The 27,618-nt window shown below is 39.3% G+C and overlaps 1 protein-coding gene across 1 annotated transcript in view; it reads left to right on the top strand.

Moving 5' to 3' along the window:
- The window catches only part of samd10b (sterile alpha motif domain containing 10b), a 119,184-nt gene that overhangs the window by 43,789 nt on the left and 47,777 nt on the right, over positions 1-27,618 (top strand). The window contains exon 3 of the mRNA XM_061904372.1: positions 22,661-22,829. Coding sequence (XP_061760356.1) covers positions 22,661-22,829 — 169 coding nt within the window. The remainder of the gene's footprint in view (positions 1-22,660; positions 22,830-27,618) is intronic.

Raw genomic sequence — 27,618 nt, 5'->3', positions numbered from 1 at the left:
AGAAAACAATGTGTGAGTTAAAAAATGCAAATTGTGATTAGAACTGTTAATCAATTTTCTTCTATTGATTCTGAGTTTAGTTGTATTTTTTATTTGTTTTACATTGTTAAATGTTGGCGTATCAAACTTGATCAAAAGGGTTGTTTTATTAACAAACATACCAAATCTATTGGCGGACTTATTGAGATGAACGATAGGTGTGTTTTTATTTGAAGCGTGACAGTGACAAAACACCTACATTTACATCTTAACCAAGGCAGAAACAGTGGCAGCTTTGCACAGTGTGGGTGTGTGTTTCCTCTTTGCTCTGACGAGAATGGAATGGAATTCATTGTCATAGCATCCAAAATTACAAAGAAATGTGTTTTCAGTACAAGCTGTCTAAGAGCAGACATTCAGTAGTCTGAGGAAAGGCTCAAAGCAGCACTGCTTGTACGTTGAGGACATTACAGTAATACAGGCTTTCATGTCTCCAAACATCCAAAAAGTTGCTAGATTTGTCGCAAGTCGCTTTTTAGAAATAAAGTCCATCCATCCATCCATCCATTCATTTTTTACCGCTTATTCCCTTCAGGGTCACGGGGGTCGCGGAATTGGAAAGATACTGTTATGTATACAGTGGGAGTAGTGATGGCACAGTTCCACAAGGGGTTGATGTTGCTTTATGTTTTATTATATATATATATATGTACAATATATACATGTATAATAATACACAATACTAAATATGTATATGCTAAACAAAAGAATGAAGTGTGACTAATCCAAAAGGGATGTATGGTGGGAGACTGTGTATGAAAGATTAGCTGTTGAGTATTCCCGAATTGTTTGATGAGGAAGCAGGGGCAAGCAGAAGAAGGTCCGTGGGGCTGAGAGAGGCGTTAAGGGGTCCGTGTGTAAAACAGGGGTCGAGGATCGAGGGAGGCAGTCCAAAGTCCAAAGGGGAAGTCGAGGAACACAGCTCGATTATGGAAGACACGGGAAGAACTTCGGGAAGACACAAGGGAGATCAGACAAGGGAACTTTGAAGACAGGAGAGCAATCAAGCACACGGGAGGGAAGCCAGACACAGGATGCTTACTACGAACAGAATACTGAGTTCCGGCCTGGATCTTTGGGTCCACTGGTCTTTATACAGCTTGTCCTCATCAATCCCAGGTGTGCAAATTGCTGATCGCCCACAGCCTTGCTGACATGTGGGCGTGACGCGGCCAGCACGTGCAGGGGCATGTGTCGGCGCGCTGCCAGCGGAGGTGCCGGCAGACCCAGCAGGTTTGAGCCCGCGCCGTGCCAGATACTAGATTTAGCGAGAAAGTCGCCAAATTGACAACACTGCGCTGAGGTGTGTGTGAAAAATAAAGACGCAAAGACCACCTTAGGTTGCTTCTCATTGGTTTACACTGCGTGGTGTCTTCTGTGGTTGCCTAGATCTAGGCACAAGAATTTAAGGATTGCATTGATCTGTCGTGTTCAGCCGCATACGACAACATTGCAGAAGTCTCATAAGATTAGAGCGGCCATATTTTGTAACAGATCTACAGTCAACCGATTCATGACTTTCCAACCAGACATCGACTGACCCCTAATACATATATAGATCGATCCAGAGGCTCACCAAACGATGTACTCATATCTGTAAAGTAGTATTGTACGGTATACAGGTACATAAAGTCCTTATAAAGTATTGCAGTACTAATTAATTGAAATCGGTACTATACTGCTTTTGAAAAATACTGGTACCACTTTTTCATCCACATGCTGCTGTGCGGCGGTGACTACAGAGCTGAGGCGCATGATGTTGAGTGCGTCAAAACGAACATACAAAGCGCATGCACGCAATAACATCGTGGAGCGGAAGAATGGCAAAAAATGACCGCTCTGCAAGTGCTACTTTAAAACACGCCTTGCCAAACGTGCCGATTAGTATTACCACCTTTGCTTCAAACTTAGGTAAACATTCAAATAATAGGCATTCAGATTTGCACAAGTAGTTATAAACAGGTTGTTACACCTTTCCTGCTGTTTGGCTCCCATGCAGATTGTAGTCGAGGAGCACAGGGCAGACTTCCCGCCAGGGCCAATGTTTTTGTTGGGGGTAACACCCTTCACTTTATCCGGCAATGAGTCTGCTCAGCACTACTTTCAGGTCAGAATGACGAGGCCGTAGATTTGTGACAATCACTTCATTATTAATTTAGCAGGACACAAATGGCAACTGGACCCGTTCATCACTCTACTGCACAGTGCACACTCTACCTCTCTCTTTCTTTACTTCCTCACTCCCTCACTGACGTCACTAAGCCGACACTTTGACATTCTTACAAACACAGATAAGCTACTCTCATAACATAGTTAACCAGCTTCCCTGCTGTGCACATGTAGATACGTAGATGAGCCCACAGCTTTTCGGGTTGATGCCAAATATTAGTTGTGTTAAAACTGCCCAATTAGTGTTAACAAATGCAAGTGAAATGACAGAATTGTGTAACAAATTCCTACAATTTGTGTTTTGTCTTTAACAATGCATCCATCCATTTCCTACCGCTTATTCCCTTTTGGGGTCGCGGGGGGCGCTGGCGCCTAACAATGTGTGTTTTGCATGCCACATGGCTTATCTGTGTACTTGTATCCATAGTTTACTAAAGCACTGATGAGGAGGTGCAACTATAAATCATGAAGCATATAATATAATGTCCATCCATCCATCCATTTTTCTACCACTTATTCCCTTTGGGGTTGCGGGGGGCGCTGGTGCCTATCTCAGCTATAATGTCAATACAACTTTTTATTCTATTCTAACATAATGATGGGCTTCACGGTGGTAGAGCGGTTAGTGCGTCTGCCTCACAATACGAAGGTCCTGCAGTCCTGGGTTCAATCCTAGGCTCGGAATCTTTCTGTGTGGAGTTTGCATGTTCTCCCCGTGAATGCGTGGGTTCCCTCCGGGTACTCCGGCTTCCTCCCACTTCCAAAGACATGCACCTTTGGATAGGTTGATTGGCAACACTAAAAATTGGCCCTAGCGTGTGAATGTGAGTGTGAATGTTGTCTGTCTATCTGTGTTGGCCCTGCGATGACGTTGCGACTTGTCCAGGGTGTACACCGCCTTCCGCCCAATTGTAGCTGAGATAGGCGCCAGTGCCCCCCGCGACCCCAAAAGGGAATAAGCGGTAGGAAATGGATGGATGGATAACCTAATGATTATAGCAGACTATATGTAATTTGGAAAATTGTAAATTATTCTTCGAGTGCGACAAGAAAAATCCCAATGTGTTTTATGCCTTTATTTTTATTTTAACCATCTAAATTTTTTCTTGGAGTGCAATAGAAAACCCGTGTTTACTGTAATGTAAGATTTTCTGTTAAAATAAAGCCAATGTATATATATATTTTTTAGTTTCCTATCTTTTAAAATTGATTGAAAAAGTATCGATATATATTTTCACACCGGTACAAAATTATTAGTATCAGGACAACCCTACTCTAAACTTAAAATCGGCAAATTGCCTTCTAAGAGATCGGTATGAATCCAAAATCGTTTAAGAAAAAAGGAAAACATTTGATTTAAGAACGATAAACTTTGTATGAAGTTTAATACGTTTAATAATAAAGATATTAAACAGTACTTCTATTTTCTATTTGGTCGAGAAAGGTTGTAACAAATACAAATGCTGCAAGACAATATTGTAGTATCTATGACACGTGTCTGAGTGCCTTTAACAGGTGGTGCTGTCATGTGTGAAGTGTGCAAGAGCGGCAGAGTGAACGGAATCGGGCGAGAGTTTGGGTGGCTGTGTGTTGAATTTCTAATTGTGAGTTGTCGCAAACAGCAACTCTTCTATATGTGTTTTGACTCCCTGAGTTTGTTACTGCTTGTTAAGAAAGCGTCTGAGAGTGAATCTCTGTCTGTGTAATCCCTTACAATATAATAACTTTCGGGCTTCACGGTGGCAGAGGGGTTAGTGCGTCTGCCTCACAATACGAAGGTCCTGCAGTCCTGGGTTCAACTCCAGGCTGAGGATCTTTCTGTGTGGAGTTTGCATGTTCTCCCCGTGAATGCGTGGGTTCCCTCCGGGTACTCCGGCTTCCTCCCACTTCCAAAGACATGCACCTGGGGATAGGTTGATTGGCAACACTAAAAATGGGCCCTAGTGTGTGAATGTGAGTGTGAATGTTGTCTGTCTATCTGTGTTAGCCCTGCGATGAGGTGGCGACTTGTCCAGGGTGTACCCCGCCTTCCGCCCGATTGTAGCTGAGATAGGCGCCAGCGCCCCCCGCGACCCCGAAAGGGAATAAGCGGTAGAAAATGGATGGATGGATGGATAATAACTTTCAGCTACAGCATGATTGCAAAAGCCACAACAAATAAACCCCACAACACAATAAAGCTGCATCACAACTTTTAAAGGGGAACATTATCACCAGACCTATGTAAGCGTCAATATATACCTTGATTTTGCAGAAAAAAGACCATATGTTTTTTTAACCGATTTCCGAACTCTAAAAGGGTGAATATGGCGATTTAAACACCTTTCAACTGTTCGCTGTCGGAGCGATGACCTTTCACCCGTGACGTTACAATGGGAAGCAATCCACCATTTTCTCAAAAACATTACACACACAAGTCAAATAGCTCTGTTATTTTCCGTTTTTTCGACTGTTTTCCATACCTTCGGAGGGTGTAACAACACGATCAGGGACGAATTCAAGTTGTCTTACGTGGAGTGTGCATCGATTAGCACGGCATGCTAATCAATGCTAACATGGCAGAAATGGCAAGAATGTGTGGATATCCTGCGACACTCAAAGCAGATGCATTTCCAACGATAAAGTCAACGAAATCACAAAGGTGAGTTTTGTTGATGTTATTGACTTATGTGCTATTCAGACATATTTGCGCACGGCATGACTGCCAGCTAATCGATGCTAACATATTATTTAGGCTAGCTATATGTGCATTTGTAGCTATATTTGCATCCAGCCTTTCCCTCCATCTACATTTAATGCCAAACAAACACTTACCAATCAACGTATTTAAGTTGCTCCAGTGGTCAAAAGATGCAATCGTTGGTTAGCAGGCGATCGCCGAATAGCTTCAATAGCTATTCGCTCAATAGCTTCAGTTTCTTCTTCAATTTCGTTTTCGTTATCTGCCTCCTCACTCCAACCATCCGTTTCAATACATGCGTATCTGTTGAATCGCTTAAACCGCTGAAATCCGAGTCTGAAACCAAACTAATGTCGCTATACCTAGCTGTGCTATCCGCCATGTTTTTTTGTATTGGCATCACTATGTGACGCCACAGGAAAATGGACGGGTGGATTTCCTGATAGTAAAAATCAGGCACTTTAAAGCCTTTTTACAAGTAATGGGTGAATGGGGCTATGGAAAACTAGGAAGCCAGTGGCCAAAATCATCAACCGGGATGAGGAAACATAAATGCTTCTGCACACCTGGGATGCTGTTCTTTATTGTCGATTCCAGAGTGTAGAACAGATACTGTATGGCCAGGTCAGGGAATTTTATTTAAAAGGGTAAATCTATTCCCAAAATGTTGGTTACTGTACTTTTATTTGAAAAAAAATACTTCAATGTTTAACATGCAAAAAATGTTTCCTCTTATTGATTCAACTTAAAGTGTTGGTTGCACGTTGCGATATTATTGTGGTATTGTCTTATAAAAAAAGACTTGATAAAAATGCCATAGTGTGTAAAATGAAGTGGCAGGAATGTTTAGGATAAACAATCTTAGTGTAATTGGACACAAACATAATGTTTAAATGTTCGAATCACAAACATGTATTTTCAGGTGCAAAACATTGAGCGGGAACATCCATTGTTTCAAGCGTATCAAGAAAAAAAAAATTACAGTGTCATGTCTTCAAAGTGAGAATGAAACAGCAAGTCTAAAACAATGTTCAGTTTAGTGTATTTCAACTTTTACTTTCTGAGACGCAGTGGACATATTTTTTTTATAAGTTTGGAAAATGCTTTTTTTCAGAAAAATTAACCGACAATTTAACTTTCAATATTAGAAATACCTCAAAGATTTATGTTTAGCCTCGCTAACTTCAAATATCTTTCCGGGGTAATGGTTTATTAATTAGCTTCTCATATTGTATTCCCTGCAGTGTGCCGTTTCCGTGCTCCCATCAGGCGCTTTCCCTCCGCACTGTGCGCTGTGACCAGCTCCGTGTTGGCCACAAAGATAGCGCACTTTGCTTTGCAGTACACATACTTTTTTTCACCTTCGCCAAAGAGGTTATGTTTTAGGCAGGGTTTATTTGTCTGTTTGTTAGCAAAATAACTCAAACAGTTACGGATACATTTTGATGTTCAGGAAATTTCCGAGTAAAACAATTGTAAACACACTCTTCCAAAATGCTTCCTCATTTTATCCCCTTTACGGCATTCCACACCCCACCTTGCTTTTTCGTTAAATACCGTAACACGTCACAAACTATAATACAGTTGAATTCCTAATAATTATCGATATCGACTGAAATAAAACACTTGTATAGAAATATCGTGATACTGTTTTCAGCCATATCGCCCAGTCCTAGCAGGAAATCCATGTTTTTAATTGGTCATTTGCTGCTAAGCCCGACCCTTACGTGAACACGGTAATGAAAAAAAAAAGGATGTAACTAATCAAGTTATTATCCAGTTTTACACATCTTTAATGTTTGCCTATGTTAAAACAAAAACATCCAATAACATAATTTAGATCACCCCCGTTCCCCTGTCTTCTTCTACAGTATGTTTGTTTTGTTTTTTTATCTGCAAGCCCAAGTCTAGGTAAAACTACTAAATTTGGTGTCTCAAATGGCTTCACAAAATACAAATTATGCATGTTTTCCATTTTAGTCATTTTCTAATTGTATATAAAATTGGAAGTTGGAAAAATTATTTGTTACGCTTTTTTTGTTTTGGGTCTGCATACAAATATTTAAAAAATTAGTACCGGAAGTTATTTTTATTGGTTATGCAATGCTGAAGGCTCGGAACAACGCTTTTAAGTCTGGCGACATGGTATCACTTAAAACAGCCAGAGCCAACCTGAACCGTGTCATTGGGGTTGCAAAGTGTACTCACAGTCAGAAAGTGCAGAACTTCTACAAGAACCCCACAAACACTAGACGAATGTGGCAGGGCATACATGTCATCACGGACTATAAAGCTACCCCCCGTCGCTGTGACAACATCATCAGCTTTCTTAACGACCTAAACAACCACTTTGCAAGTTTTGAGGCACTTAACACCACTCCGGTGAGGAAATCCATCCCTCGCCCTGATGAGCAGCCGCTCAACCTGGACACAGCAGATGTCTGAAGAACCCTGAGGAGAGTGAATCCCCGAAAAGCAGCGGCAGCTGATGACATTCCGAGCTCTGTTCTTAAGGGATGTGCAGACCAGCTGGCTGGGGTTCTCACAGACATCTTAAACACCTCACTAACCCAGGCCGTGGTACCATCATGTTATAAGACATCCACAATCATTCCAGTGCCTAAAAAACCCACAATCTCCTCCCTCAATGATTATTGCCCCGTGACACTCACCCCCATCATAATGAAGTGCTTTGATAGGCTGGTAAAGGAACATATTGTCTCCAGACTTCCCCCCACATTCGACCCGTACCAGTTTGCTTATCGCTCTAACCCCTCCACAGTGGACGCCATGTCCTCTGTACTTCACCTGAGCTTAGAACATCTGGAAGGAAAGGACACACATGTGCGGATGTAGTTTCTGGACTTCAGCTCTGCGTTCAACACCATCATTAATCACCATCAGCAATTGTTGAGCAAACTGGTCCCCCTTGGACTCAGTACCCCCCTATGCAACTGGCTGCTTGACTTCCTCACAGACAAACCCCAGTCTGTGAGAGTGGGCGACAGAACCTCCAATGCAATCTCCCTGAGCCCCGGCTCCCCCCAGGGCTGCGCCCTAAGTCCGCTGCTGTTCACATTGATGACCCATGACTGCTGTGCCAGGTCCACTACTACCCACATTGTGAAATATGCGGACAACACAACAATAGTGGGCCTCATCCGTGACAACAACAACATGGACTACAGGAGGTGAAACATGGAGGAGGTGAAAACATCTGGTTGACTGGTGCATAACCAACAACCTGGTCCTGAACGTCGACAGGACCAAGGTGATCATCGTCGACTTCAGGAGGCACCAGTCGAGCCACACGCCATTCTTCATCAACGACACAGCAGTGGAGATCGTAAGCAGCACTAAGTTCCTGTGGGTGCAGATAACTGACAATATGACCTGGTCCCCGACACACCGGAGCTGTTGTCAAAAGAGCTCAGCAGCGCATATACTTTTTGCGTTGTATGAAAAGAGCACAGCTCTCTCCCCACATTCTCACCACATTCTACGGAGGCACTATTGAGAGCCTACTGACCAACTGCATCTCTGTCTGGACTGGAGCCTGCAGTGCCTCAGACTGGAAGTCTTTGCAGAGCGTGGTAAGGATGGTGGAAAAGATAATCTGGATTCATCTTCCTCCTATCCAGGATCTCGCAAAAAGCTGCTGCCTGACCAGGGCTCAGAAAATCTGTAGAAACTCCTCTCACCCCCACCAAGGACTGTTTTCACTTCTGGACTCAAGAAAAAGGTTCCACAGCCTCCTTAGCAAAACCTCCAGGGTCTGTACCAGCTTCTTCCGTCAGGCCATAAGACTCCTGAACGCATCATAATAATCCCCTCAATTCCCCCCAAAAACAGATTAGCTTGCTGGAATATAAAGACGATACATCATACATCCATAAACGTGGATGCATATGCAAAAGTTCAATATATTTATCTGTACAGTAATCTATTAATTTATATCTGCACCTTATTGTGCTTTCTTCTGCACTACAACAAGCTAATGCAACAACATTTCGTTCTTATCTATACTGTAAAGTTCAAATTTGAATAACAATAAAAGGAAGTCAAAGCCTGAAATTTAAAAAAAAAATAGTACCGATAGTTTTTTTGTTTTTGTTTTGTATTATAAAATGATTGAACGAATGATACACAGATTCTCTTGCAAAATGTCAGTTAATGACGACAATATTGGATCCTTATAAGCAGAGGAAGTTTGAATATAAATCACTGCTAAAATGCAGTCTGCATACAATCTTTGGATCTTTAACCTATTTTACAGCTTCAAAACCCAGCAGACACAGACAATTTCAGTGAACGATGAGAGATATTGAATTCCTTTTGTCAAACCTTACCATAAAAGCATTACCTCCCTGGCATTGCTAGTATTGTAGGGCCTCATTGTCCACAAGAGATAAAGTTTAAAATGGATTTGTTTAAAAAGATTGCATTGCTCTGTGTTCACCTCCAAGCTGACCTATCTACTACTGAATTGATTTTTGATTGATTCACTCTGTACCATCTTTACAGCACACATTGTTTGCTATACAGGGTGAAGGAGAGAGGTTTGTGGTTGACCCATTATGCTGTCTGATGAACAGTATGTACTGTAGAAGCACCTTTGAATGAGATTGGGGAATTGCAGCAGACAAAATGTAGGAAGTTACAACGTGCCATGTACTTTCATTTTTTAGACAAAAAAGGACTCAGGCTGTTAGGGTGGAATGGGCCCTTGCAGGTTATTTTCCCCAAAGCTTGAAGGTCACAAAGCCAGTCAGATTTAATCTTTGCTCATGTTTTAAACCTAACCAAAAAGCTTTACTGAGTTAACAGTAAATAATATCTCAAGGAACAAATTAGCCTTGAAATTAAAGCTTCAAAATCATTTAGATGGTACACTGATTTGTCATAAGGGGAATAGTACAGTATCTCGTGTTAGGATCCAGCCAGAGGGACAAAAAAGGAAGGCAACAGAGGGGATACGTGAAGCGATCAAGTGGGAAATTTAATTCCAAAAATAGGGAGTAACAAAAAACTATGCCACTACCGAAAGAAGGCAGTGGCACGACAAATCTAGGAAAAAGAGAAAGACAAAAAAAAAAAATTATAAGGAAAGGGGAACACTTTATTTATTTTTTATTTTTTTTATTTAGCCAATAAAAAATCCAAATGAGATTAAAGACTATTTTTTAAGGGAGTCCTGGCCAAGACAAGTTACACATAAAATTACATTCACATCACACATTAAAATGACAGGATGGACATCAAGTAAACCAGTTATAGATAACTGAGGCTCCTTCAAATGCTCTGTTTAGATTTTAAAAGCATTTAAGGATGAACATTTAGTCAGCTTCCAGTCCCTTTGTAACATGTCCCAAGCACAAGGAGCTGCATAAACAAAAGCTTTTTTTCTCGAGATCAGTGCAAGCAAAAGAGACAGAGAGCAACAGCTGATCGTTGGATCTCAGTGCGTAAGAGTTCGTACATTTGTGTGTAATCAATGTACAAATGTAATCTGGCAATAGTCAGAGAAGAGCCTTGTAAATAAAAGTGTACCAATGACACTGTTTGTTCGTGGACAGAGAAGGCCGTCCCACCCGAGTACATGTCACAGTGGTGTGTCATGGCTCTACAGTGTGAGATGAACCTCAAATAAGCATTGTGAACAGAGTCCATCATCTCAAGACCAGAATGAGTAGCATTCATATAAAAAATATCACCATAATCTAGCACAGATAAAAATGTGGCAGACAAGCCACTTTTTTACACCAAAAGAAAAACATCTCTTATTATGGAAGACAATCCCAATTGAAGTTTTAGTTTCTTCACCAGTTGATCAATAAAAGGTTTAAAAGTGAAGGAGTCATCCATTAAAACACCAAGGTATTTATATTCATTCACCACTTGTATGACATTTCCTTCAAGAGTGGGCACTACCGGGGAAGTTTGAGGCACTGTCCTATGTTTGGTCTTGTCAGCATTGAGAACCAGTTTTAAGTCAATAAGTGAATTCTGCACAGAGACAAAAGCTTTCTGCAGGGAATTAACAGCCTGTTTAACAGATGATCCAGAGCAACAAAAAATTTTATCGTCAGCATAAAAATGCATATTAGCGTAAGAAAAATGTTGTTTGAGACCATTGATGTATAAGAAAATAAGAGGGGCCCCAATACAGATCACCGAGGCACCCCTTTATGAATAGTGACAAATTCTGAACAAAGGCCCTCATATTTAATACACTGGGTCCTATTTTTGAAAATCAAGCGACCGTATGTTCTGACAGTCCAATGAGAAACAGCCTGCCTTTTCAAATAGCGTGGTCCACAGTAGGGCTGGGCGATATGGCTTTTTTTAATATCTTGATATTTTTATGCCATATCGCGATATACAATATATATTACTATATTTTGCCTTTGCCTTGAATTAACACTTGATGCATATAATCACAGCAGTATGGTGATTCTATGTGTCTACATTAAAACATTCTTATTCATACTGCATTCATATATGCTACTTTTAAACTTTCATGCAGAGAGGGAAATCACAACTAAGTCAATTGACCAAAAGTGTATTTATTAAAGTTATTAAGCAATGGCACAAACATTCATGTCATTTCCAAAACAGAAAGAGCCCAGACACAAAACTGGTGTGGAAGGAACATTAAAATATTAATACTAACCGTTGAGAGTTTTAACACAGTTATCATTAATACTGTTTATTGTTACATCCTTCTTGGAGGTAATACAAGCGTACTACTACTTAAACAACATTTGAGACACATGTTTGGCTCATGGTAAATATAGGCCATTATAATAATCATATATTTTAAACGTCTTTGCTGACTCCCCCTCAGTAGGCATTTTTATTTGCGTCCTGTGCAGGGACTGACAGTAGTTAACACTCACGCACAAGCACAACTCCCGTATTCAAAAACATTTTGATGCAAAATTGTGCCAGACTAGACCGGGCTTGTTAGATAACACATTCGTATCAGCCAGAGACAGAAAAGATTTGGTGTCAAACAGAGGATGTGAATGAAGGATAAAACGTGTGGGAGATATGCGTGATCATGTATCAGGGTCTGCCAGAGTGGGATCGAAGAGACGGATAGAATCTAAAAAAAGCAAGTGAACTGAGATCATCTGACAGCCGAAAGAGATGCTAAGCAAAGCAAAAATTTGTCTAGGCCATATCTTGTACAGTATTGTTCTACACAGGAAAATTGTATACGTACACACTGTTGATGTAAATATTTTTCATGAATGCCTCTACATAGAGAACATTGGAGATTATTTAAACATCTTTGACATTTAATGCAGGCAGAAAAGTAAAGAGTTAAAATTAGAGATGTCCGATAATGGCTTTTTTGCCGATATCCGATTTTCCGATGTTGTCCAACTCTTAATTACTGATTCCGATATCAACCGATACCGATATATACGGTCGTAGAATTAATACATTATTGTGCCTAATTTTTTTTGAGGCCCTGCTGGATGCATTAAACAATGTAACAAGGTTTTCCAAAATAAGAGAAAAACTTCAACTCAAATTATGGTAAAAAGTGTCACCAATGCACTGCCATATTTATTATTGAAGTCACAAAGTGCATTATTTTTTTCAACATGCTTTAAAACAACAGTTTGTAGTTTAGAATATGATCTCCGTGAGATAATCCTGATACCCACTACAACTATGGGAAATACTATACTTTGACTTTCATAAAGTCTAAGTCTAAGAAAGTGCATTATTCTTTATTTTTTTAAAACATGCCTCAAAACAACAGCTACAAAAACAATGAAGGCACACTGTTTCAGTCCAGAGTATGCTAGAGTAATAAAGTAAACAATAACATAGTTCTCATTTAGTGCAAGACTGCCTGGCATACTGTACTGTATATCAAGAAATTATAAACTGGGCTCAATCTGCCCTGCTCTACCATATTTGTATGAGTAACATAAATGTGGTGAGTGCTTGAAGTGTCCTACCAGTCAGCCAGAACTTTTGAAATGCTGCATTGAGACGGGGCATCTCCGTTCATCGCAAGCTGCAAAGTGTGCGCCATACAAGGCAGACTATCCACACCAAACTCCACCGTCGTGCGTTGTCCCTGACCACAACGTGAGCTTTCAACCAGGGTGTTTTTTGTTGTATTTTTGTTTTTTGCCAGCGGAGTCTTTAAGCGAACACTGGGTGGTACTACTTTTTTCGGTGTTTTCTTTTCATCCATCTTCCGCTTGTATTCATCGTGTATCTCCTTATGATTCTTGAAGAGGTGGTAGATCAAATTGCTCCTATTAAAGAAAGACGTCTTGGTTGCTCCTCGCATAGCCAACTTTTTGCAGTCATTGCAAATTGACAGTTTTTTATCCGTAAGACACACTTTAAAATAATCCAAAACAATAGACATGGTGTCGTTAGTCAGTTACCGAACGAGCTCGCTTTTTAGCCACGGCTACAGCACCGGCAACAACACACTTGTTGTCATGCTCCGCTTGCGGCGGTTTGATGAGGTCATCAAGCGTCGCTAGTAAACCTCTCATGCCGCAGTCGTCAACTCCTGTGTTGTGTGTGGGAGAGGGCAGAAGGGAGGAGCTGCACACTGGGTTTATATCCTTGTTTTACCGGATATGTACCGCTGCGTACAACGGTGTTTTAAAAAGTCATTAATTTTACTTTTTGAAACCGATAATTTCCGACATCACATTTTAAAGCATTTATCGGTCGATAATATCGTACGTCTCTAGTTTAAATTAACACCTTATTTTAAAATACTACAAAATATATTTTTGTAGTTTTTTTTTAAATAATAATGATCAGGTATCAGTGCAAGGTTGATGTTGAATATTTGATATTCATGCAAGATGGCGACCTTACAATCTCCTTTTTTGGGCTGTATTAGAGGCCGGTATGGGAGCCCTGACTTAATACAGTGAAACTCTTTGAATTTGCCTCTGGAGTTAGTTAAAGGAGCAAGTCTACTGTACCAAACCAAATACTTTAGAATAATTTACTGCTGAATATGAGAAATTATGTCTTATATCCCACAAGAGTTCCATGTGACATAACTTGACTAGATACCAGGGCTGGTTGAGAAGCTAGTAGAGAAATCAGGTGCCCACATCGAATTTTAAAGGAAACCTCATGTTAAACGCTTTTCCTTTATTCATTCATTGTAAAAAAAAAAAAAAGGAAAAAAAGAACTACATATGCATTTTAAAATAGGGAAATACTTTCTAATCCTGTAACAAAGCATTTGCAGAATTGAAGAGTACATGCAATGCTGTAAAATGCTTGTCTAGTGCACCTTTCAAGTAAACAGGATGGGTGGAATTTAACCAATAACAAATATTTTTCCCAGATGGTCACATGGGGAGAGAACAGAGGAGGATCAAGGATGCATTTGGTGCATTTTTTTTAAATCTCTGCCAGGAGTGCCGTTAGTTTTGTCTATTTTTCAGTTAATTTGTTATAAAAGTAACTCAAAAAGCTATGGGCCTGTGGGCTGCCTATTGAGGTAGCCTATTTTACATTTTGTATTTTAGTTGACTAAAAAACTTGCTAAGTTTTTTATATAGGAGATAAGTTGATAACATAGCCTCTACATAAAAAAATGTCATTTAAAAAACACCTAAATACATCTATTTAATTTGTTTGAATCAGGTCCTTAAATCAGCAGCTGTACAATTATGAAATGATATTTCCGAGCAGAAAATATGTCTAGTATTTACATTTTGGACAGTTCATATTTGTTGACAAGCATACGTAGGATGAAGCCGCAGCGTGTTCACTTCATTTCTCACTGTCGTGTGTAACTGTGTCAGTTTGCACATACTTTTCAGACATGCTAAATAAAGATACAAAATACTTTAGCGCTTGTAGTTGAGTTTTAGTAATGATACATCACAAAGTGTGTGCTAAGTGAGTGCTGAATAATTATATTTACATTTTCTCCTACTAGTACTGTGGGCCTTTTAATGATCAGCATATATTCTGCATGTTTATGAAGACAAACACACTAAATGGATTGCTCTCCATGTTCTGCTCAGTAAAGAGACATATCCTCTGCGCACAAATTTAGTAGATCAGCTTTCCATGTGCGCTCACGTTTTTGCATGTTTTAACACACGCAAACCTTTAGTAAATCATATTCTACGTTTACTGAATTAGATTAAAACTAAAATACATTTTCACCAAAAGACTATGACTAAAATTTAATTTAAATTTTTTTGTCAAAATTAACACTGGTCCCTACAGCAAAAGTCCAGGTGTGGCTTCTCTGTGCAGGCTGCTTAGTCCAACATGGCTAACTCAACAGTAAATTGACAACATTAAGGGGTAAAAAAAAGAATAATATGTACACCGCAAAGTGGTCCGGGCGTTTGTGAGGCATCATTCCTCCTTCTACACCTTCATCACTCATAAAGGAGTGAGTACACATTAATGACAATGGTTAACTTATATTTATATATGTTATGGTAGCTGAGAATGCAAATTTGTTTTTCTAGTTCATAACAGTTCACAACAGAATGGCCTAGTGTGAGTACACCCTTATACTGTACTATACTATCCTATCCTATAGCCATCCATCCATTTCCTACCACTTGTCCCTCTTGGGGTCACGGGGGGTGCACCAGCACCCCCCGGATATCTCAGCTGCATTCTGGCGGAAGGCATTGTACACCCTGGACAAGTCGCCACCTCATCGCAGGGCCAACACAGATAGACAGACAACATTCACACTCACATTCACACTCTAGGGCCAATTTAGTGTTGCCAATCAACCTATCTCCAGGTGCATGTTTTTGGTGGTGGGAGGAAGTCGGAGTATCCGGAGGGAACCCACGCAGTCATGTACTATAGTATACCATAGTACCATTCTATAATTTCAAAATCCTCCACACATTAATTTTCTTCAGACACAGATGACTTGAAGTATTATACAGAAAAGCAGTTACTAAAAATGTTGTTTTATATATGCAGAAAGACAACTATGTGCGCACTTTGGCATGCCGATTATCTCTAACAATATGAACCCTAAGGTTTAAATGAATGACCTATGAGGTACACAGTACATACTGTATACTGCCCATCTTCCGTTTCCTGGTCCTTATCTTTCATTTCTCATTATATTTCCGCTCCATATTGAGCTTGAAATTCGCCGCCTCCCCCCTCATTCCCACTTCTCCCCCGCTGCTCCCTGTGTATGTAATGAATGAGGGAGCTCCTCCCACTGGACAGAATTAGGTCTCGGGTTGTGTGAACAGGATCAACAGAGAACTGGCCAGATGAGATACACTGTGATGAATGGTCGGAAAAAACATGCGAGAAAGGAGAGGCACGGAGAAAAGACAAATGGTAGAATGATTCCAAACTTATCACTTTGGTACGACGTTTCTCCACGATGAAGGTCATCATTTCTATAAAGTACCCCGGCAAACCATCTCGTCTAATGCTTTAAGTCTTGTTTCTTGTTTGCCCTTTTGAAACATAGTTTATTATATCTACGACAATCTATTGCCACATATGTACAGTAGGGAAGGGATTTGTATGGCCCTATTTCTGGGTGGGTCTTTCATGAAAGGAAGGTCGGGGTTAATCCTTTTGCAATGCAGTCTGTTAAAAATGATGAAAAGCGCCATGCTACATAGCAACTGACACTGTGGTCAAAATTGGAATTGGCACAAACTGTCAGAGTTATTAGTTGTCAAACCCCAAGATGCAGAGAAGGAGGCAGGCATTTGGTAAGTAAACATGATTTAATTAAATACTAAGACAAAAACAAAACCAAAAGGGTACAAACAAAAAGCATGCACGTGGGCGGATATAACAAACTAAGGGCTATGAACAAACAAATCGGAAGCAGGGAACAAAAAACAGTAAGCTACAAACATCTACCAAATATAGCTTACCGCTACGCTGCAATCACACAACCAGTAGGAATGACAAGTAGAAAATGACATTGACACGACAATAATCCAGCCCTGACTGGAGGAGAAAACAGGTCTTAAATAGTGGCTGGCTGATTGATCCCAGGTGTGGCCAGGTGCCAATCAGCCACAGCGGAGGGTTACACAGCGCTCATGGAGACAAACAGGAAACAGAACCAAAATAAGAGTGCTGACAGGAACTAAAGACAAATGCAGAGGAAAAACTAAGACATCGACCAAAACTGTCAGGGACAAGCCTGACACAAACCACATTTTAAGATATTCAACACTGGAGTGGATAGTTAAACCATAATGAATGGGGCCATATGAATCTTCTTCCTACTGAACATAATCTTAAATAAAATAAGCAAACTGAACAAACTCTACATGTAAACCATTCATCTTTTTGGCTTCCATGACAACCAAAATAATTTTAAAATGATCTTCATTCAATCAAACTTCAAGTTTCAGTGTGCTGCCAAACACTTGATTCTGTACTCAGATGCAAACTATCAATCAAAAAAAAAACAAGAGGAAGACAGAGCACAGCAATAATGTGTTGTCTGAAGTTAACAAATAGCTGATGATTGTCCTGCATGCACTTGCAAGCCTCACTTGCTCTAACAACCACTGTGATTAATCCTCATTATGAGGATTGTTACATTGATTGGATACATTTGCATGCTTGCAGCTTCACTGCGGACACATGTGGCCGCGTCCATATATCAGGGAGTATGTTTAGCTTCCCTCATTCACACTCAATCTTTTCTCACCTTTTCCAAGTCAGTTGCCGTCAACGAGAAGTTGATAGATGTATGTGTGTGTTGTCAATGATCAATTACACCGGAGGTCAGTAATTGAGCCATGGAATGAGTGGTCTGGCCTTTACTTGATTGGGTTGATTGGTGTTGGATCTGATGGTTAAGTAAGTGTAATGTAGAGAAACAGATCCAATTATCATGTCTGTTAATATATAACATAGCTGTCCTATTAATCAGTGTCTAACATGGACTGTATTGAAAAGTCTGCCAACTGGTTGCAAGTCAGAATTTTATATTAAGCTGCAAATGTGCGTGCATGCTGCACTTGTTTGCATGACATGTCTGCCTAAATAATCCCTATGACATGTCGTGCGTAATGAGGTAGAGTATTTGGCAACAGTTAAGTGTTTCTCTCACGTTTTATGCTTGGCTCAGCTGGTATGGTAATCCATGGATTTTGTATGTGTAAATGAGGTAGATTATAACAAAGGAAGAGCTGAGGAGTTCAATTTGACACCATGACACAGGCAAGAGTAGGGAATAAAATGTATACCGGTATTTAGAATTAGAATATAAATGTGTTGTTCTTTTTTTCACAGACGACTGCATAGAGAAATGTTAAAGGGCATGATGTTATGTTTCTAGGATGGACATATATGTATATATATATATATATATATATATATATATATATATATATATATATATATATATATATATATATATATATATTATTGTTACAATTGCACAAAAGACTGTCTCTGTAACGCTTGTTTTCTTTTTGTGTCATTGGGTTTATATATAAATATATGTACATATATGTAAATATAGAATGTATACATATATGTGTATATATACATATATGTATATATATATATATATATATATATATACATATATGTATAAATATATATATATAGATACCCATCCGTCTAAACATATGTATATATATATATATATATATATACTGTATATGTATATATATGTGTATGTATATATATATATATATTTATATGTATATATATAAGAAGTTGGGAAAGGTGGCAATAAATACTGATAAAGTTGAGAAATACTCTTCGAACACTTATTTGGAACATCCCACAGGTGTGCAGGCTAATTGGGAACAGGTGGGTGCCATGATTGGGTATAAAAGCAGCTTCCATTAAATGCTAAGTAATTCACAAACAGGGATTGGGCGAGGATCACCAATTTGTAAGCAAATTGTTGAACAATTTTAGAACAACATTTCTCAACGAGCTATTGCAAAGAATTTAGGGATTTTACCATCTACGTTCCATACAATCATGAAAAGGTTCAGAGAATCTGGAGAAATAACTGCACTTAAGCGATGATATTACGGACCTTTGACCCCTCAGGCGGTACTGCATCAAAAACCAACATCAATGTGTAAAGAATATCACCACATGGGCTCAGGAACACTTCACAAAACTACTGTCAGTAACTACAGTTGGTTGCTACATCTGTAAGTGCAAGTTAAAACTCTGCTATGCAAAGCAAATCCCATTTATCAACAAGGATTTGCAAATAATTGTATTCCGTTTATATTTACATCCAACACAATTTCCCAACTCATATGGAAACGGGGTTTGTATGTTGACAAGCATTCTTGAATTAATGTTAAAGTTAAAACACCAATGATTGCCAAACACACACTAAGTGCGGTGAAATGTTTCCTCTGCATTTGACCCAACCCAATGTTCACCTCCTGGGAGGTGAGACGAGCAGTGAGCAGCAGCAGTGGCTGCGCCCAGGAATCATTTTGGTGATTTAACCCCCAATTCCAACCCTTGATGCTGAGGCAGTGGGTCCCATTTTTATAGTCTGGGTTTGAACTCACAACCTACCAATCTCAGGGTGGACATTTCTAACCACTAGGCCACTGAGTCGGTCATAGTATTCGTAGGATGAAGTTCCACTGCAACCGCCTTCTTTCTCACAGTTGTGTGTGTGTAACTGTGTCAGTTTGCACACACTTTTCTGATGCAAAGATGCAAAATAGCCCTTGCAGTGGAGTTTTAATCTTGATAAATCACACTGCGTGTGTTGAATAATAAAATTAAAATGTTATCCTCCCAATAAGGCGTTCTGATGATTAGCATATATTCTGCATATTCTTGAAGACAGAAAAGCTAAATGGATTGTGCTGCTTATTCTGCTCATTTAAGAGACAAAAACCTCTGCGCACAGTTTTAGTAGATCAGCTTTGTGTGTGCTATCAAGTTTACATGTGTTTTAATTAGGGCTGTCAACGTTAATGCATGTGGTTATTGGACAAAATATTGACTAGAGGTAGTTTGTACAAAAATGAGATCAGCGCTGTCATCTGAAAAAGTAAATAAACTTGTTTGTGCAATCGAGAGTTAGCAATTAGATGAACGCCAGATGGAAAGACAGACCATAAGAAGGGAATCATGAGGCACCTTTTTTTTGACAACTGTCATGTCTCTCATAAACACACTGGCTTCCCATCGAGGCACCTTCTTTCTCTCACACACGCATGCACACCACACACACACACCCCTTTCGGCCGCACAATAATAGCACGACAAGTCACATCTGGTCCAACAAAATAATGGCTTATATTTGTTTGAACTAAGAAGTGCAAATGCTTTTGTAAATACAAACCCCGTTTCCATATGAGTTGGGAAATTGTCTTAGATGTAAATATAAACGGAATACAATGATTTGCAAATCCTTTTCAACCCATATTCAGTTGAATGCACTACCAAAACAAGATATTTGATGGTTGAACTCATAAACTTTGTTTGTCGTTGAGAAATGTTGTTCTGAAATTGTTCGACAATTTGCTTATAAATTGGTGACCCTCGCCCCATCCTTGTTTGTGAATTACTTAGCATTTCAAGGAAGCTGCTTTTATACCCAATCATGGCACCCACCTGTTCCCAATTAGCCTGCACACCTATGGGATGTTCCCAATAAGTGTTAGAGGAGAATTTCTCAACTTCATCAGTATTTATTGCCACGTTTCCCATGTTCTTTGCTGGCATAAAATACTAAAGTTAATGATTATTTGCACAAAAAAAAGGTGTATCAGTTTGAACATCAAATATGTTGTCTTTGTAGCATATTCAACTGAATATGGGTTGAAAAGGATTTGCAAATCATTGTTTTCCGTTTATATTTACATCAAACACAATTTCCCAACTCATATGGAAACGGGGTTTGTAGATAGATAGATAGATAGATAGATAGATAGATGGATGGATGGATGGATGGATAGATAGATAGATAGATAGATAGATAGATAGATAGATAGATAGATAAATAGATAGATAGATAGATAGATAGATAGATAGATAGATAGATAGATAGATAGATAGATAGATAGATAGATAGATAGATAGATAGATAGATAGATAGATAGATAGATAGTACTTTATTAATTCATTCAAGAGAGTTCCCTCAGGAAAATTAAAATTCCGGCAGCATTCAGCGGAATTGAGATCAAATTCAAAAAGTAAACAGTAAATAATGGGGGTATAAATGGAAATAAAATGGAAAATATCAAAATAAGTTTAAAAATAAAAAAGCAACAATTGCAATAAAAATATAACAGTAAAAATAAGAATATAACAACAGAAGAATTGCATTTATTTCCAAATATTGAGGTATTTTCTTAAGCAAATTTTATTCATGCAAGCAAATAATAACCCATGATTAATCACGATTAATTATGTAATTAATCATGTGATTAATCGTGATTAATTACAGGTAAAGGGTGTGATTTTTCTGATTTGAAGAGAAGCTATGCAGTAGTGACCATGTTAATAATGCGCTATGTAAAGTTGTTTATGGACCTCTTTATTACATTATCTATTAATACACTTTACATCTGTACCCAGTTTGCTATGTTATTGCAGAGACTTTCAAAGTGTGCATTGAATTTTTGCTATTCTTACTGTCCCCAAGTTTTGAGCAAATCAATGACTTGCAGTTCAGTAAAATATTTAAAAAATGTTCCTGTATGACATTCTTACTACCAAATTGCATTTACTGTATTTCCAAGTATTGGGGTATTTTCTTAAGCAAATGTTATTCATGCAAGCAAATAATAAACTGTGATCAGTCATGATTAATCATGCGATTAATCATGAATAATTACAGGTCAAGGGTGTGATTTCTCTGATTTTAAAATTAATCACTTGACAGCCTTAGTTTTAATACATGTAAACCTTCAGTAGATCAGGCCCTATGTGTATTAAAGATGCTAAAACCAATCAGGTCAGTTTCTGCTGAATCATCTAAATAACACATTTACATTTTAGCTTTGTGTTTTATGTGACAAAGCAAATTAGTGTAACATCTAGCGTAACACTGCTTCAATTTTGATCATATAGCTGTAATAATGGATTCATGTTATCTTTTTAATAATGCTGAGGGCCAATACAAGTTTTTACAAAGGGCTGACAGTGCGGGCAGACACTTTGGAAAGTTTTTAAAACACATTTGCACTGTATGAACACGTGGTTGAAATGATGTGTCACTTTGTACAGGATAGGTCTACATACTTTTTTTATGGAAAAGGTGAACAATTTTTATTACGCCTAAACTTTATTTTAAGTTCAATTGCTTTTATGTACATACACATCTTCACTAAAAATGTGGTAGATTAACTTCAAAATGTGTTCTTAAAATGTCCAGCTCACCTAATATGTGCAGTTTGTTGCACCAATTTGTGAGGCATTTTTTAGACTAAAGTCATATTTCAGATCATTTTTAAATAATTTATAAATATGTACAATCACCGTTTGAATAATTGCAAATTTATTGAATGATCATTGTTATCTTAGTGAAAAGTGACTCTTTAGCAGCACTCTTATCTCTGCTTTTGTTGGATTGGGCAGGTGTACACAATGTTGTGTCTGATGGCGAGTGTATATAGATGCATAATTAAAAAGCAGCTAGATCAAGGGGCCTAGTGGGGCTATGTTCCTGCTTTTACAAATACAGTATAAAAATGTTTTCCCTGGCTTTTGTTTGGTGTTTGTGTCTACACACTCCACACGTACAAACGTCTCTTATACAATAAGTTGTGTGCTTGTTTTCAGCTGCATCCAGGTGAAGCGTTTACTGTGTATCACACCAGCCCAACGTTGTCGAGTCTGTCCAAACCTGTGGTGCTGTGGACTCAACAGGACGTCTGCAAGTGGCTTAAGAAAAACTGTCCTCACAACTACCTGACCTATGTAGAAGCCTTCTCTCATCACGCCATCACAGGTACACTTCTAAAAATGCATGACAAGAACGGCAGGAAGGGGTCTTGTTTAAATAGAACGTCCGTCAACCTTATGCACCACTAGCAGCAGTGTTTGTCAGCTTACCTTAAAAAAGTAATTCATTATTTATTTTCCCAAAAAGTAATGGAGCTAGTAAGTCAGTTACCTCATCATAAGAGCAATTGGTAACCCAGCCAAATAAATGTGATGTTATTTTTTCATGTTATATACGCTAAACATTTGATCTATCTAATAAAACTACTATAGACAGAATTTTAGAACATTTGGCATTCATCACAATAATTTGCAGTGTACCATATGATATGCATAGAAATAAAGACGTATGGAAAAATAAATATCCCGTAAATAAACAATATTAAATATTGAATCAATACAGTACCACAAATTTTTACTCAGGTAAAAAGACACAAAGAAAGATGTGGCCTTCATGTAGTGTCTATTCTCTGTACCTATATACCACTAAACAATAAAAAAAACACCTATCCTATATGTATGTATAAATATTAAGTTTGCAATGATACACAAAATTCATGGTTCGGTTTGGTTCAAAATTTTAATGACACGGTTTGATTTTTTTTTTTAATACAAAAAAAGAGACATATCCAAGCTTTTCTTTAACTTGTAGTTTATTAAAATGATCAACATTTTTGTTGAATGTACAATTTTGACATTAAGCAGGAGTTTGTATGTTCTCCCCGTGACTGCCTGGGTTCCCTCCGGGTACTCCAACTTCCTCCCACCTCCAAAAACATGCACTTGGGGATAGGTTGATTGGCAACACTAAATTGGCCCTAGTGTGTGAATGTGAGTATGAATGTTGTTGTCTGTGTTGGCCCTGTGATGAACTAGCGACTTGTCCAGAGTGTAGACCGCCTTCCGCCCGAATGCAGCTGGGATAGGCTTCAGCTCCTCCCGCGTTCCCGAAAGGGACAAGCAGAAGAAAATGGATGGATGAGTATCTGGTGCAACTATACCTGCCACGTTTTGTACTGTGTTACTTGCCACCATGTAAAAAAAAAAAAAAAAAATTTAATTAATGCACTGTTATGCACTAGGCAAAGAGAAGGAGGCGGCAGCAAGGCAGAACTGCGTTTTGAAAGTTTATTTAAACCTTTAATGAATGTGTGGGATGTGTATGCTACCACTAGTGAGTGAATGCTGACTATGTGTGGAATTAACCAATGTGAATTTACCTGACGTTGTTGTCGGTGCGTGTTGGATGTATCGTTCGTCGAATCCAAAAGGGGTGAGGCGAAGGGATAGTCAGCGGGAAGGCAAGCAGTCAAGGGCTGGAGAGAGGCAACGATGTCAAGGTCCAAGCAGTGGTCAAGGATCGGGGAAGGCAAGCAACATTCCGGGAGGAGGTCGTGGGGCAAGGACACAATCACTGAAGACATTGTGGAAGACACAAAGGACATCAAGACGGGATTGAGGAAAACACAAACAAGGCGAGCAAGGAATGAGGGAGAGGTGCCAAACGTGATGCTTACTCATGTGAGATTGGCTACGTTCTGGCGAAGGTCTCCTGGCTTCACTGGTCTTTTATGCCGCTCCCTCTCGTCAAGTCCAGTTGTGTTCATTATTGATTTTGTGCAGGCTTGTTGCTGTGTGGGCGTGCTGCTCTCAGCACGAGCGGAGGCAATTTCAAAATAGAACAAAACCATATGTAAGAAAAATATATATGCTAATACTATACTTAATAATAACAGATTTGTTTTAAATGTATATTCACATCCCTTATCAATGAATATACGTATCATAGCAAATCTTGCAAAACATTCGGATTGTTATAGGCGCAAAGTTCAAAAGCCAGCATCTGTGATGGTATGGGGGTGTATTAGTGCCCAATGCATGGGTAACTTACACATCTGTGAAGGCCCCATTAATGCTGAAAGGTCCATACAGGTTTTGGAACAACATATGTTGTCATCCAAGCAACGTTATTATGGACGCCCAAGCTTATTTCAGCAAGACAAGTGTTACAACAGCGTGGCTTGGTCAAAAAAGAGTGCGGGTACTTTCCTGGCCCGCCTGCAATCCAGAGCTGTCTCCTATCGAAATGTGTGGCGCATTATGAAGCGTAAAATACGACAGCGGAGACCCCAGACTGTTGAATGACTGAAGCTCTACATAAAACAAGAATGGGAAAGAATTCCACTTTCAAAGCTTCAACAATTAGTTTCCTCACTTCCCAAACATTTATTGAGTGTTGTTAAAAAAAAAGGTGATGTAACACAGTGGTGAACATGCCCTTTCCCAACTACTTTGGCACGTGTTGCAGCAATGAAATTTTTAAGTTAATTATTATTTGCAAAAAAAAATAAAGTTTGAGTTTGAACATCAAATATCTTGTCTTTGTAGTGCATTCAATTGAATGTGGGTTGAAAAGGATTTGCAAATCATTGTATTCCGTTTATATTTACATCCAACACAATTTCCCAACTCATATGGAAACAGGGTTTGTATATGGTTACACAGCTTTGCTTGGTTTATGGTTCTAAAGCTTAGGTTGCTCTGCTGGAAGGAGGTTTGCAGCCAAATATCTCCAAAGAAGATTTCAAAGGCATTTATGTGTAGTCATGAAGGGACTGCGGACTATTTTTGGTGATGAAAAACTAAGCCATGGAATGGAGAAAAATGATGGGTCATTGACGTCTATGTTTAAACAATACATCCCTCATCTAGAGACAAAGATGTTTATTTGAAAATGCAACATGCCAGCCAGCATGTTCTCTCAATTTTAATTTTAAGATTTTAATATCAATTATGTACCATTGAGGCTGTAGTTAGGCATATGCTGTAGTTAATTGTGGTTTAATTAATGAGATTACAAGAGCTGATCATTTCCAGTGTAAATTTAAAAAGGATGCACATCCAATTGTCCTTAAAGTATTCACTTTCTGAATTCCAAATGTGTTTCTGTGTCATTACCAACATTTTTTTTGTCAAAATGAGACCTGTTTTTTTGTTGCTGCTGATGCATATGGCCAATGTCAATACATGTTTTGCATATGAATCCTCACACTTGCACATTCACTAAAGGATAGTGGATCCAGCAACTGCCTAGAGATGGATTCTTTCTCTGTATCATCTTTTGTTTAGTGACCCAGACGTAATCATGTCATTCACTGTCTCTCAGCAAGCACACCATCACAGCAGAGCAGGCTGCCGGAGGGGATCCAAGTTGATATTCAATTTTCACTTTAATATTTGGGCCACTATTTTATGTTTTGAATTAATCGTTTTATCACAACTTGGTCTTTTTTTATGGTCATGCAGAAAAGAAAAATCGAAGAGATCCATGCACAGCACATTCATATGCAGACATGTAATATGTCAGAGAAAATGTGGAAATCTGCGTTTTTAAACATTCATTTTCGAGTCAAAATACTACTTTCGCATTTTAAAAAAAATGAAAGATTGATACAAAATATGATGTAAAGAAAATTATGGTATTTTGTTTATTTTCCCAGTTTTAACAAGTCCCAGAAGTGTTAAGATACAAGTAAGCTCGGAGCAAGCCAGGTTGCAGGTTAAACGTAAAATGAGCATCCATCCATCCATTTCGTACCGCGTATTCCCTCAACGGTCCATCGGCAAAACTTCTTTTGTGCCTACCACTGTCATGTCTTGTGATCATGTTTTGTTTAGTTTGGTTCCGTTACTTCAAGACTACATTAGTTCCTGTTTTTTCACTTCCTTGTTTTTTCACCATGGCGACCCATTAGTTTTCACCTGTTTCACTCTGTTTTCAATCATGACATATCTATTTAGGGGCTTCACAGTGGCAGAGGGGTTAGTGCGTCTGCCTCACAATACGAAGGTCCTGAGTAGTCAGGGTTCAATCCCGGGCTCGGGAACATTCTGTGTGGAGTTTGCATGTCCTCCCCGTGAATGCGAGGGTTCCCTCCGGGTACTCCGGCTTCCTCCCACCTCCAAAGACATGCACCTGGGGATAGGTTGATTGGCAACACCAAACTGGCCCTAGTGTGTCAATGTGAGTGTGAATGTTGTCAGTCTATTTGTGTTGGCCCTGCGATGAGATAGCGACTTGTCCAGGGTGTACGCCGCCTTCCGCCCGATTGTAGCTGAGATAGGCACCAGCGCCCCCCCACAACCCCCCAAAGGGTAATAAACGGTAGAAAATGAGTGAATGGACATATCTATTTAAGCCTGGTTTTTCAGTTGGTTGTTTTAGCGTCATTTTTTGTTCCATGCTCAGTTCACTCTGTTTCATGCCATGTTTACTGCTTCATGCAATCTTCATAGTTCATGCTGCTCTGCTCTCGTCACCGTAAGTATTTTTGCTTTATGTCCATAGTTCTGCCTTAGTGTTAGTTTTGTTCCCTGCGTTTAGTTTTGTGTCTCCCCCTAATGCGTGCCTTTTGTTTGCACTTTTATAGTATAATTAAAACATGTATTTACCTTCACGCCATGTCCGGTCACCTTCTTTTGCATCTTGGGAAAACTATCCACGCCGAAAACTGCACCAAAGTTCTTACTTTGACAGTATGACACCAGCATCAAAAAGTTTTTCCGCAAAGGAGTTGGACGAAGGAACGTGGGAGGTGCTCCGCACCATGGAAGTGGAAACGCTGCGCTATTCCCACATGGAGCGCAGGGATTTGATATGGGGGCCTGAGGGCGAACTGGTGCCAATCAGCTCTGTGTGTCCCGGGGATGTTGGCATGTCGCCCCAGTCCCGGAAGTGCTGCCTGAGACAAAGGACGTCAGAGAAGGCTTCTGCGAGCGGACAGGATGCGTTGTCC

The sequence above is a fragment of the Nerophis ophidion genome, linkage group LG06 (genome assembly GCF_033978795.1).
Source record: "Nerophis ophidion isolate RoL-2023_Sa linkage group LG06, RoL_Noph_v1.0, whole genome shotgun sequence".
Classification (NCBI taxonomy): domain Eukaryota; kingdom Metazoa; phylum Chordata; class Actinopteri; order Syngnathiformes; family Syngnathidae; genus Nerophis; species Nerophis ophidion.
The sequence above is the reverse complement of the archived record's forward strand: the minus strand, read 5'-3'. Positions and strand labels throughout refer to the sequence as shown.